This window comes from Salvia miltiorrhiza, chromosome 5 (assembly GCF_028751815.1).
Source record: "Salvia miltiorrhiza cultivar Shanhuang (shh) chromosome 5, IMPLAD_Smil_shh, whole genome shotgun sequence".
Lineage (NCBI taxonomy): Eukaryota > Viridiplantae > Streptophyta > Magnoliopsida > Lamiales > Lamiaceae > Salvia > Salvia miltiorrhiza.
Genome location: NC_080391.1, coordinates 1,979,274 through 1,991,623, shown reverse-complemented (window position 1 = coordinate 1,991,623; position 12,350 = coordinate 1,979,274). Strand labels below are relative to the sequence as shown.

Genomic DNA, 12,350 nt, shown 5'->3' with positions numbered 1-12,350 from the left:
CGGTCGACGGAGTCTAGAGAGGCAAGGCCGGAGGCTACCTTCACCAGAGGTGAGGCCATCGACTGTCGTCTATGGTGTGCGTCTGTGTTGTCAAGTCTGTCGAGAGAGAAGTGGAGGCGGTGTCGCCTGACCTACGGGCAGCGGCGAGCGGAGATTCGAGGGAGAGCGGCGGATGTGGGTGAACAGCGAGAGAAAGAGAGAGAGAGAGAGATTTGAGAGTGGAGGCGGGGTCAGCGTGGGGGTGAGGAAGAAGGGGTTTCCGGCGAGTTTGGTGGTGAAGACGGTATGGGTCCCACCACCAACAAAATAAAAAAATAAAAAAAATAGTACTAATAGTTAACGGTGTTAACTCTCCGTTAAGTCGGGGGGTTTAATTGGAGGAAAATAGGTACTTTAGGGGTTTAGTTGACACACCCCTGTACGTTAGGGGTGAAATTGATACTTAACCCTTTAAATAATTCTCAAGCCCTTACGAAAATTGTACTCCCTCCGTCCCAGGCCAATAGGCCCAGTTCCTTTCGGCACGGAGATTAAGAAACTCATTTTTTTGTAGGTAAATGGTGTGGTCCACCAATAATTAAGGCTTTAAGTGTTCCCTTATTTTTCCTTAATCATATTTGCTTCATTATCAAGATCTTATTGCACGAATTAAGCAACAAATTAAGCAACAAAAATTCAGCAACAAAAATTCATGAGAAAATAATTCAGCATCCACCGACGAAGAACAAAAATCAAGATCTGCAACTTTCAGAACAAAAATCAAGAACAAAAATTCCCTTATTTCATTCTTCTACAACTTTCAGAACTGAGAATGAAAACCCTAAATCAAGATCTGCAAATGAAGAGAAGGGGGCAGCGGTGAACGGCGAGGTTTCATTTTGACGGGGGTTTTCCCCACGTCGTTGAGAGAGAGAGCCCGGGGGAGGGGGCAGCGGTGAACGGCGGCGGTGGGGGCTCCGAACAGTCCACCGACGAAGGAGAGGCGGCGGCGGAGGCACAGCAGGGGTTGTAGTCTTGAGGCGGCGGCGGATCTGTGTGGCCGAACCTCACTTCGCCGCGATTGGCGTCGTTTTCTTCATCTTCGTCGGCGCTGCTGCTGGCCGAGGAGGAGGACGAAGAAGATGCCGCGGAGGAGGAGCCGCTGGAGGATGAGGAGGAGGAAGACGACGGCGAAGCGGAGGAGCTCTGGAGAGTCAGCGGCGCCGCTCGTCGTTGAGAGAGAGAGAAGGGGGAGGGGGCGGCGGTGACGGAGAACGGCGGCGGTGGGGAAGTTGACGGAAAGAGCAAGGGGGAAGGGGGAAGGGGAAGGTTCCCGAAGAGAGAGTGGGGAAAATCTGAAGTGAAATTATTTTAAATGAGTAGATTAAGGGGTATATCTCCTCTAATTAAGTAACTATTGAATTTTATTAAAGCCCTAATTATTTCTAATTTTAGACTGGGCCTATTGGAGTGGGACGTCCCAAAAAGGAAAGCGAGCCTATTGGAGTGGGACGGAGGGAGTAGTTCTTAATGTAAGCACACTGTAATATATAAAGGGAATGATTAGACCACAAATCATTTTCTATCAACTTGCATTCTTGTTTCAAGAGTTGTCTGGTTTTGGATATTTTCTATCTACTTGCATTCTTGTTTGGCGATACTTTTGGCAAGTGGGCAGAATTGTTTCTTTCCTTTTTTTTTTTTAATTTGGAATAGGCATAAATAAAATGATTTAGGTATACTAATATAATATATATATTATATAATACCGAGTAATTAGTTAATAATTAATTAGTAAATATTTAATACCGGCAGAGAAAAATTAATGAAGAAAATGATATTCACATATTGCAACAACTTCATGATTATTAATAATACGTAACACATATACAATTTTGAAAAGAAAACTTTTTAAAAATAAAATCTTATTCTACAACATCACAATAATAAAATATTAATAAATTGGAAAGGCGACAAATAATGGACCATTTGTTTCGCGAGGAAAATGTGGCGCTATGTGCAAATTAATAAACATAAAATGTTCTGTAAAAAAAAAAAACATAAAATGTTATATATTGACTTGACAAATTTATATTTTCTTAAATAAGATAAATGAAAAGTTTAAATAATTGAAATATATAAGCATAAATAAATGAGTGTTTTGTACGGATGCGGGGGAAGGTGACGTGGATTATCGAGCGCTTTGCGTAAAATCCGACGTGGAAAAGCAGGAGAAAACAAAGTGGATAAGGCTGAAGAAGAAAGCATATGATTGGATAGAGATGCGTGATATACGGCGGCTTATTATTTGTGGATATATGCATTTTTTTATTTTGACCATTTCAATTTCGATCACTCCACTTGTGCTGTACCAACCTTTATATACTACAAGCTACATATTAAATATTTAAAGACTATTATTTAAATAAATGTTCTTATTATGACAAATTTTAGTATGCAGCTTGTAGTATATAAAATATTAGTACTCCCTTCGTCTCATTATAAATGGCTCAAAATTTTTCGATACGAAAATTAAGAAGAAGATGTAAATTTGTTAAAAGTGATAGGACCTACACCTTTTCAAGGCTTAAATTATGTCATTTATGAAAATAGTCTACTTATAGTGAAACAATCCAAAATAGAATACACATCACTTTTAATGGGACGGAATGAGTAAAATTTATCGAACGCGATAAATTACAAAATATCTCATCTCCAGCAAGTTTGGATGGGTGGTGGATTAAGGCACCTGAAATCCTCTATTCCACTTTTAGTGTTTCATATTTAATTTTATAGTTTTTAATTACTAGTATTATTCTTTTCAAATTAAATTTATTATGGTTTAGTATAATTTTAATATAATTGATTAGGGTACACTCATTTAATTAGAGTTTATAATTATTTTTTTATATTTATTTAAATTAATAACTGGTTGTTAAGGTTAATTAATTTAGTATATAATTTTAATTTGTAGGGATAAATATTAATTATTCATCAATTCACAAAACATCTTTTTAAGAAGAGTGGATACGAGTTTTAAGAAATAATGAATCTATTAATGGTAATGTGCGCAAATATACGAGAATGGTAAGAATGATAGATAGTGAAATTATTTCCAAAAATAAATTATGAAGATGTTTCATAGACAAAAGAAAATGAAAAATTAGGAAAATACTTCGTGAGGTATATAGGGTAATAGTATTATTTTTATTTTTATACTAAAAATTTATAAAATAATGAAAGTAAGAATATGATGCAATTAAACACAGTAAATTATGAAACAGATGATCTTATTCAAAATTGAAAAATAATGCGTGCGTGCATTACATGTGTGCATTTAAAGGTCGAGGTGTGCACACGTGTGATGCACACACGCAGCGGGTGACTGTGGTGGTGGTGGGGATCCGACCATTACCCACCACTTGTTTTATTTTTTTTTGTTTTATAGTCAATTTTTTTATTTTCGTTCATTTATTTTTTTTATTGTGTGTGATATTGTTGTTTCTTTTGTTCCTTTTCTCCTTTTGATTAGGCTGCCTGCATACTTTAATTCCTTTCGATTTCTTTTTCGTCTGTTTTTTCTCTTTTTCCATCTATTAAGTTAATTAAAATACTATGTTAATTGATAGTATATGCTAGTAATTTCTCGAGCGGATTTCCTCTTCCAAAATTTCCTTGGCATATTTCCATTTCTTAAATTTCTCGTAGCATTAAATTCAAAAAGTGGGAGAAATAGTTATAATTTAATCAGCAAAATCCCCAATACCAATGATTTGTTGAGCAACACATTTTTTGTTGCTATCAACATTAAATTTATAAAAGAGAAGAATCATCATGTTTCAATCAACATATCTCCATTCTCAATCATTTCCACACTACAAATAAACACCTAAACATCACCATTGCACATCATCAATAAAATGGTGGTAATATTTGGATAAACATAACTTTAGATAAACACAAAAACTCTTATGAAACCGATTTTATAGTGAAACTGACTTCACAGTGACACTACTTCAACATACAAATGAGATTATGTTGAAGTAGTGTCGTTGTGAAGCTGGTTTCACCATAAAATCGATTTTACAGGAGACCACCTCTTAGATAAAATTAGTGTAACAATATTTTTGGAAATTTGACATGGATGTGGTGGGTATTATACAATAACAAATGTATCAAGTGCTAATTATTAACTATATAAGTTAGCTATATGAACACATAAACAAGATAAACTCATATCTAAGTGACAATGACATTGCCCCCTTATGCTATCCACAAAATTAAATTGAAATTGAATTCGAAAAGAGTGTTTCAAACTTTCAAGACCCTTTTTTTGGAACATGCATGGATGAAAAAGGACTTTTATATGTATGGGGAGAAAAAAATAACAAAAGTTATGAAAGAGAAAGTTGTGGTGGGAAATTCAACTAAGAAAAATAGTGGTGGGAAATTCAACGAAGGAAAATAGTGGTGGGAATTTTTTTTATAAAATTTCGATTTTCCAATAATATGTCTCGACAATACTTTATATAAAATAGTCGGTGGATAATGAATTAATGATAAATCTCAATTTATATCATTTCAAGAAAGTATTTTGCCAAAATAAATCAATCGCTTCTAAGAAACAAATTTTGGGGGATTTATTCTACATATATATGGCCCATTAACAAAAGTATTGGTATTAGACAACTCATAATTAATTCTGTAAAAATAATTTTATTTAGAACATGTGAATAGATTAGTAGGTATTTAGAGAAATATAACCTTTATCTCAATATAATTCCTATGTATATTTTTCTACTAACTCTTTACCGAAATTATCCCTATAAAAGACTGAGACATGTAACGAAAAGAAAAGATAAAGACAAAAAGAGTATATATTGTGCATGAAAAAGCAGATTCCCTATGGTAAAAAAACAAAAACAAAAACTGAATATGAAGATTGGGCTAATAATCTTCTTTTAGCAATACGAGGTTTATTGATGAAATTCTCAAACACAGCTATTTATATCTAAACAAACAAGTGTGTCGTACAACATGTGGGAATGAGGCAAACTACAACAACATGAGGTGGTTTTTATTGATGAAATACTCAAGAACTTCCATTTGCGGTGGGGACTTTATCCTCTTGCTTCTCTTCTTCACTAACCGTCGTAATCTTCTTCTCGTTAGACGCCTCTGCAGAAGGCTCGTCGATGTCCTTCTTCAGTTCTGTCTCGAATTCTTTGGCCGCCTGCATATATATAAGACTACAAAATGAGGCGACTCGATTCTAAAAGAGCTGTATCAGGACATGGAGAATTCAGAGCTTATGATTAATCAGTAGCTCACAGTTATGCAACCTATGTTACGGGTGATTTAAACGAATGCAAATCAAAACTGTTATAATCTTTCAAGTCAACTACAATTAGAAATAACAAAATGCAATACCAACTAATTTCATCTTCTCCATTTGCTCTTGCTTAGTTCTATTTGACATTTAAAAGGTCAAGCAGATGGTGCCAAATTATTTTTAGTTGCAAACAAAGTGAACGTTCCATTCTGTTACATTGGAGCAGAGTTACCAACAATTTATTATACTCATGGTAGTAGATGTTTATGCACAAAAATTAAACGAACATTTAATGCTGTGAAGTTTAGTACTAGTTTAAAGCGAACAACATTAAACATACTACTATCGACAGTTGGATATTGATATAACTTGAGCTGTGGAGCTTGAACCGCCTCTAAGAAATTCTTCTCTGTTGATTTTTATTGATAAAAGATGTATGGGCAGACCCAATCCAAAAAGGGTAACATAGATTTATCTTAAGAATTCCTAAATATGCAGAGCCACTTAAAGGGTGCTTGGCTAAGCTTATAAGCTCTTGAAAAGTATTTCGCAAAATTAAATAAGTTACTAAACAGCTATAAAAATAAGCTTCCCGACTTATACTCCCCAAAAATAAATTCTCCAACCCCAACTTATTTTTTCTTAATCTTATAAGAAACAATCATTTTGCCAAAACAATCCTACTAGTTTGTTATTTTTAACATATACCCTTCCAATTTCATTTCTATTCAATTTTCTCTCTCTAATCAAGATTTTCTATCACTAACTACAATTTTCTATTGGTGGCTAATAAGCTCATTAGCTCAAGCTCAATCATCCAAACACTTTGACAACTTATATAGTTCTTGAGACTTTACATCTTATAAGTTGTTAAGAGTTTATAAGCTCTCTAAAATAAGCTTAATCAAACACCCTCTTAATGCAACAATGCAAACTACCTCTTAAGAATTATATCTTCTTTGTAACGTAGTATGGATCATAAGGCTCTTTAAACTATTTAAGAATATCAATGACTCATTTCGAACTAGATGCTATAACTCATTGACCAAAATATGCACCCACTTCTATGTTTTTCACTGCTACCAGTTGTTGATCCTTTATCCAAGTGAATACGGCCCCTATACGAGCTGCAGGCAGGTTTATTTGAGTTAACCTTGCTGATGGCAAACATAGTCCTAGTGGAAGCCAACCAAATGAAATGTGCTACACCAATGGACCACACATGAAAGCCTAAACCTGAGGTAAGTCACTGATCACATACAACTGATGAAGGATTAGATTATTCCACCATTTGTGATCCGTTGTGCAACAATATTTCCCCACGCATCAACCAAAATAAGTTAAGGTCATGATTCATCCACATCGATTAAGTATGGATTGAGAGATGTGGTTTATAACACCTTAGGCACCCTCTCGTTGATAATCTGGCTTTTGAGGATGAGTTCTACCTAGGGTGTCGTAACAAGGAGAAATGAAAAGGAGATATAACTCTTGCTCACGTCTAATATCTCACCGCAAGCTATCTTTCAAAATAGAAGTCTCTTTTATCCAGTCACCAAACATGATCAGATGTCATCAATGTCATTCAAAATAGAGTTAAGTTGCTTGTAAATTACTGAACTTTCATCAAATTCTATTCTTGTATACAAAATTTAAAGTTTGGCGTGATAGTTACTATTGTGGATTTAATCTGATTTTGCTACCAATCAAGATTCCGGCCAAACTTACCTGACAAAAGCTACATTACATCCATCATTCGGCTTGTCATGTCAAGGGTAAGTTTGGCCAGAATCATGATTCAATAGTTTAGTAATTACAATGCCAAATTTTAAAGTTTGTATGCAAAATTAGAATTTCGTGAAAGTTCCGTAATTTCTTCAAAATATAAATGTTGCCTTCAGCAAAGTAGTGAAGTCTGCACAATACAACAAGAGCATCCTGTGATTAGTTCTCTCTACAATTTAGGACTGAAGGGCTTAACTATAGTTCTCAGTTGCTATAACTCTATCTCTCTCTCTCTCTCAAATAAACCATTGTAGTACCAAATTCTAGCTATAAGAATCAGATAATTATAACTTGGAAGCACATCATCAAAATTAATATCTGTGATTAGAAAACCTAATCAAGCATGAGAAAAAAAGAAGAGACCTGCTGAAAGCTTTTGAGAGTCTTGCCGATACTCTTTCCAACCTCGGGCAACTTCTTGGGGCCGAAGAGGAGCGTCGCCACGCCGACGATAACTACGAGCTCCGGCACTCCGAGCCCGAAGACGCAGTTGCACGACATCCCCCTCCTCTTCGCTGCCCTGGGCCGATCCACCGCGAGCCCCAGCCTGGCCCGATTGCAGACATTGGAGCTGAAGAAAACTGAGCTGGAGGAGGAGAGAGAGGTGAATCTTCTCGGTGGATTGAGAGCGAGTGAGGGCGTGATTGCCGCGGATGCGAAGGTCGCCATTGGAACAACTCGCTTCAGCTCCCTTCCTCGATTGAATTGCCGCTTTAAATGCTTTCGATACTACTCTGTGTGCGTGTGAGAGGAGAGAGAGAGAGAGAGAGAGAGTCTTGCTTGTGGTGGGTAGGTGGTGTGTGTTAATTGATATTTTTAGGTATGTAGATACAGATATATTAATATAATAGGCCATGTGATACAAGGCAGATAAAAATTGCTAGAAAATAACATTCACGTTTTTTATTGATTAAATAAATAGTAGGAGTATCACTTTAAAACTCAAATTATTTTCGTACAATTAATTATACTATTATAAATTATCAAAATTATATTTTTAAAGTTTAAATTATCAATTTTGTAATTAATTATACACTCCGTCTATTTTTCAATTTTAGAAAATTGACATGACTCGTCGAATGCCACAATATATTTAAAATTATTCGTTTTTTAACTTATATTGTACGAAACAGCCTTGTTATGTTCCTTATTAACTGAAAAATCATGAAGAATAATTTTGAACTTTTTTAGTTAGATACATAATGATGCCATTTTAAATCATGTAAGTTTAAAAAAACGAGTCACGTCAATTTTCCAGAATCGAAAGTGAACAAAAAGTACAATCGATACAAAATAGATAATTTAAAATTTAAAAAATATTTTTAATAATTCATAATATAATTAATAATGATAAAATAATTTAGAGTTTAAAGTGACATATTTCAATTTCTATTTAACAAGTGAAGCTTCCCCACTAAATAGATAGAGGGTTAAAAAAAATACACAATCTAATGCTTTATTCCAAATTTATCAAGAGTTTAAAGTGATATATTTCATTTTTAAGATTACTTTTTTTTTTAAGAAAAAATGAGTTTATAGTAAATCTAACGATGTACAATATCTGTTAGCCAAGATGAAAAAATCCAACTATCAAATACCAAATAGCAAAATTCACTAGACAGTGGGCAACCCGATCAGCTTCCCTACTAACATGACGAAAGTCAAGAACTACTCTCTCCTTAGCGCGCATAAATGCCTCAAATAGCTCGTCACAAAGAGAATCGGCGCCTTCGTTGCCGTCGTTGAGAACGTGTACAGCCAATAGCTAGCCGGAGTACGCCAATAGTGAGCATTTGCAATAAACCCCTTAGAAAGGTACATCAATTCTTCACTCAAAGCATTAGATCATGAAAGACATATAAAAAATGTGATGCAAAATTCGAAAAAACAAATGCGTAAAGGCGATTTTGAGACTGTTAAATTAACAACACCAGCTAAATAGTTTTGATGCATCTGGCAACAAATCCAAAGACAAATCATAACTGCAGGTTCGAGCAGCTTGATCTAATCCTCCTCGAGATTGATCGAATCCTTGAATTTTCCGTACAAGATTTTCTTCAACGCGGCCATCTGAGCAACTATTGATTCTTTCTCCTCCTCGAGTTTTACCAAGTTCTTGCTCGTCTTCTCGGTCATCTCCTCGATCCTGCTTTCAACTTCCTCCTTCGGCACGTGAGCAAAAACCTCGCCTATTTGGAACCGAACGACCTCTTCATCTGTGAGGATCAGCTCGTTGCTTGCATCCTCGAGGCTTTCGTTTGTTTCCTGCCCAAAAGATTTTCAGTTATAAACTTGGATAAGACGAAGAGACAGTTCAGACTTTGATGAGTAATGCAGTCGATTACTACTATATCGGATAGAAAAAGATAACCAAGGCAAGCATTCTGTACGCGGGGTGAAGAGCAATAATGCCGGAAAGCTAACACGGAGAAGCTTGAATGGTAGCTTCTTCTTTTTTTATTAGGGAACACTCATCCACAATAACAGCTAAGAAGATGATACAGAAAATGAAAGGTGAAACCGTGTAAAGGAAAACCAGATACATAGTCTAACAGAGTGGCCGTAGAACTGCACCTAATTGGTCGACACTAAATGGATAGGCTGATCTTAAGTTCATTAAGATGAAATGATGAATGGCTGATCCACAAATTGGTGATTGAGCACATTCAAGTTAATAGAAACCAAATGGAGTGGCTCAATGCGTCTGAGAGCATGTTCTGCCTACTGCTTTAGGTTAACAATAACGCAATGCTTAAGTTCAACAGTTAAAAGCGGAGGCACACTTTCGAAGTAAAGTAGAAAGAGGGATAGGTGTAGAGCTCTGATCAATTCCTCTCCCATTGCCCAAAAGTTACATGGGTAAATCAATTGCAATTTGAGAGAACAATATTATCCAAGCACAGGTTGGTGAAACTAGAACATCTTCAGAATCAATAATCTCTAGGAATTAATTAGGAATGTGCAAAGAGCTTTTGTTGACTCATTTAACCCCCACATAATAGCTCAATTTTCACCTCAACATGAGAATCAAAATACATCACATAGCCCAAATCCACGTTTCGTTTTATTAACAAAGATGCTCCTCAAGATATAACACAGAGCCCACTATTTTAGCTCCCTCCCCACACGTCATTTCTCAACAAACGGTGGAAGCAATCAGCACATAAAAGCATAGTAATTGCAGTGAAGACTTTGGAAAGGTAATGTGCTCCTCGAGTAATAAACTAAAATTACGAAGCCATTTGGCCACCATTCTCTATATTTAGCAAAGGATCCTAAATACACAGACAAACAGTCAAGTAACTCGAAAAGGATGCTCCCGTGTTTCCCCACGAACTGACAATTAAATGTTACACACCCCCGCACTACAGACTACATGGTTCCTTTATCAGAACACAGTCAAGTAGTTCCTAAGTTTTCCCATGCAGCCTTAACAGCAAATGCCAAAGTCAGCAATCCTTTCGAGGAGATCCACAATAAGTCCCGAACGAATTAATTGTATTTGATTGTCTGGATGTTCTAAAACAAGACTCTTGATAATCATTTTCCACGCTTATTTAAACTGATCATTGACCATCACTAGCTCTTCGACACTCGTAAAGGAGGCTTGAAGAAACACATAATACATCTAAAACACCATTCTTTGAACTAACCAGCTACCTTCAATAAATTTTCCCCCAAAAAATAAACAAAAGGAGCGCCCTGATCTAAATGGTCGAATCAATTGAGTCGAGAAACATCTTAATCTTGATTTAAAAGAGACTAGTACTCGTTTTCTTTCACTATCACTGTTATTACAGCTAAAAAAATCGTGCTGAGTCTACCATTATTCCTCCTCATTTTCATTCAGCTGTGTTCCACAAAACATCTTGTAATAAACTGCTTCTCTCACTAGCAAAGCCTCTAACTTCCCTAAAACTACTGAACATAGCTCATACAGCTAAAGAAACAGCGATTAAACTAATTCAAACTCATAATGCATAAAACTGAATGCAAAAAGACTCGAACAATCGAATACCTTAGCAATCTTGATTTCATCTTCTACTTCGTGAAGGCGGTTGTTCAATCTACCAAACTTATTGATGTTCTGCTGATCTTCCCACGTCACCTCAGTCTCCGACGCCGATGATCCCGCCTTGCTCATAAGACAAAGGCGGATTTAATTTAATACACCAATTGAAACCGAACAAAAAATTTAGTAAAATTACTTGGTGTGGTGAGCAATTTGATGCAGCATCTGTGTGTGAGTGTGTGCGATTCTTACTCACCTGTTGCATTGTAGGAAGGATTGAAGGTCGAGTGCGGAAGAAGAGGGTTCACTGCCCACTGTAGAGAGAGGGGAGGCAACAGAAAATCTAGGAGAGTTAGGGTTAATTGATCCAAATTTTGAAGCTATTTTGTAAAATTGACTTAAGCTATTTTGAGGCAACTAGATTTGCCATTCGAGCTCAGCTCGAAAAATATTTTATATTTTTAAAATTTTAAATTATATTTGTATAAAATTATATGAAGAGTGTGTATAAGGAACTTAAAATTATATGAATAGTATAAATGTGTAATCGTGTAAGAAATCTAAAATTAAAATTTTTGAATTTTGATTTTTTTTATCAACTTATTAAATCTATTAAAAATTTACCAATCTTTAATTTTATAATTTTTGGCTTATTATAAAATACATGGAAATATGTAAAATGAAGGCTTAGTACATAGTAGCAGTCACTTGTAAAAAAATAAACGGTTTGTAGCTACTAATGAACGGTTATTTGTTTACATAATTAATAATTAATGAATGATATTAATAATAAATTTTATTAATGTAGTTATTTGAATTTTACATAAATTATAACTATAATTTCTTCATAATTTATAAAATTGTCATCTAATGATTTCAAATTGAAAACTTCTTTTTTAATATAGTTTAAGAACAATAATTTACTACTATAAGAACAATAATTTGAATTTTAGAGTATCGAATTTAACACATAAAAATTAGGGGTTTTGGCAAATAAAATCACGAACTGTTTCGAGAATGCAATTTTAACGTGACTTTTGAAGTGAGACGAATTAAATCACGACCTTTTTAATTTTTGCAATTACGTCCCCCCAATTTTTTGTTCGGTCGCCAGAGTGTTGAATCGGAACTTACGTGGATTAGTAAAAACGATACCGTTTTTGTGAGGCTTAAAGGACGTCGTTTCGCACAATTTCAATTGAATCTTTCTCCAAATTATAAAGAGATTGTATCCTATGTTTG

At 35.1% G+C, this 12,350-nt stretch overlaps 3 protein-coding genes across 4 annotated transcripts in view; all 3 read right to left on the bottom strand.

The window, feature by feature from the left end:
- Positions 1–873: 873 nt before the first annotated feature.
- On the bottom strand, positions 874–3,391 carry LOC131024762 (cell wall integrity and stress response component 1-like). The gene is made up of 2 exons (XM_057954301.1): positions 3,352–3,391; positions 874–1,334 (listed from the first exon to the last, which is right to left on the bottom strand). The coding sequence occupies exons 1-2, from the start codon at positions 3,389–3,391 to the stop codon at positions 874–876; spliced, it is 501 nt and encodes a 166-aa protein (XP_057810284.1).
- Positions 3,392–4,921: 1,530 nt separating this feature from the next.
- On the bottom strand, positions 4,922–7,935 carry LOC130984980 (sec-independent protein translocase protein TATA, chloroplastic-like). The gene is made up of 2 exons (XM_057907699.1): positions 7,460–7,935; positions 4,922–5,212 (listed from the first exon to the last, which is right to left on the bottom strand). The coding sequence occupies exons 1-2, from the start codon at positions 7,763–7,765 to the stop codon at positions 5,072–5,074; spliced, it is 447 nt and encodes a 148-aa protein (XP_057763682.1). The 5' UTR covers positions 7,766–7,935; the 3' UTR covers positions 4,922–5,071.
- Positions 7,936–8,888: 953 nt separating this feature from the next.
- The window catches only part of LOC130984979 (prefoldin subunit 4), an 89,146-nt gene continuing 85,684 nt past the window's right edge, over positions 8,889–12,350 (bottom strand). Inside the window, exons 2-4 of one of the 2 annotated variants that reach the window (XM_057907697.1) lie at positions 11,365–11,465; positions 11,115–11,231; positions 8,889–9,361 (exon numbers count right to left, since the gene is read on the bottom strand). In XM_057907697.1, the coding sequence (XP_057763680.1) occupies positions 9,101–9,361; positions 11,115–11,231; positions 11,365–11,373 (387 nt within the window). In that variant the 5' untranslated portion in view covers positions 11,374–11,465 and the 3' untranslated portion in view covers positions 8,889–9,100. Of the gene's footprint in view, positions 9,362–11,114; positions 11,241–11,364; positions 11,466–12,350 lie in introns of those variants that run through there. The other variant, XM_057907698.1, reaches the window with a different exon arrangement.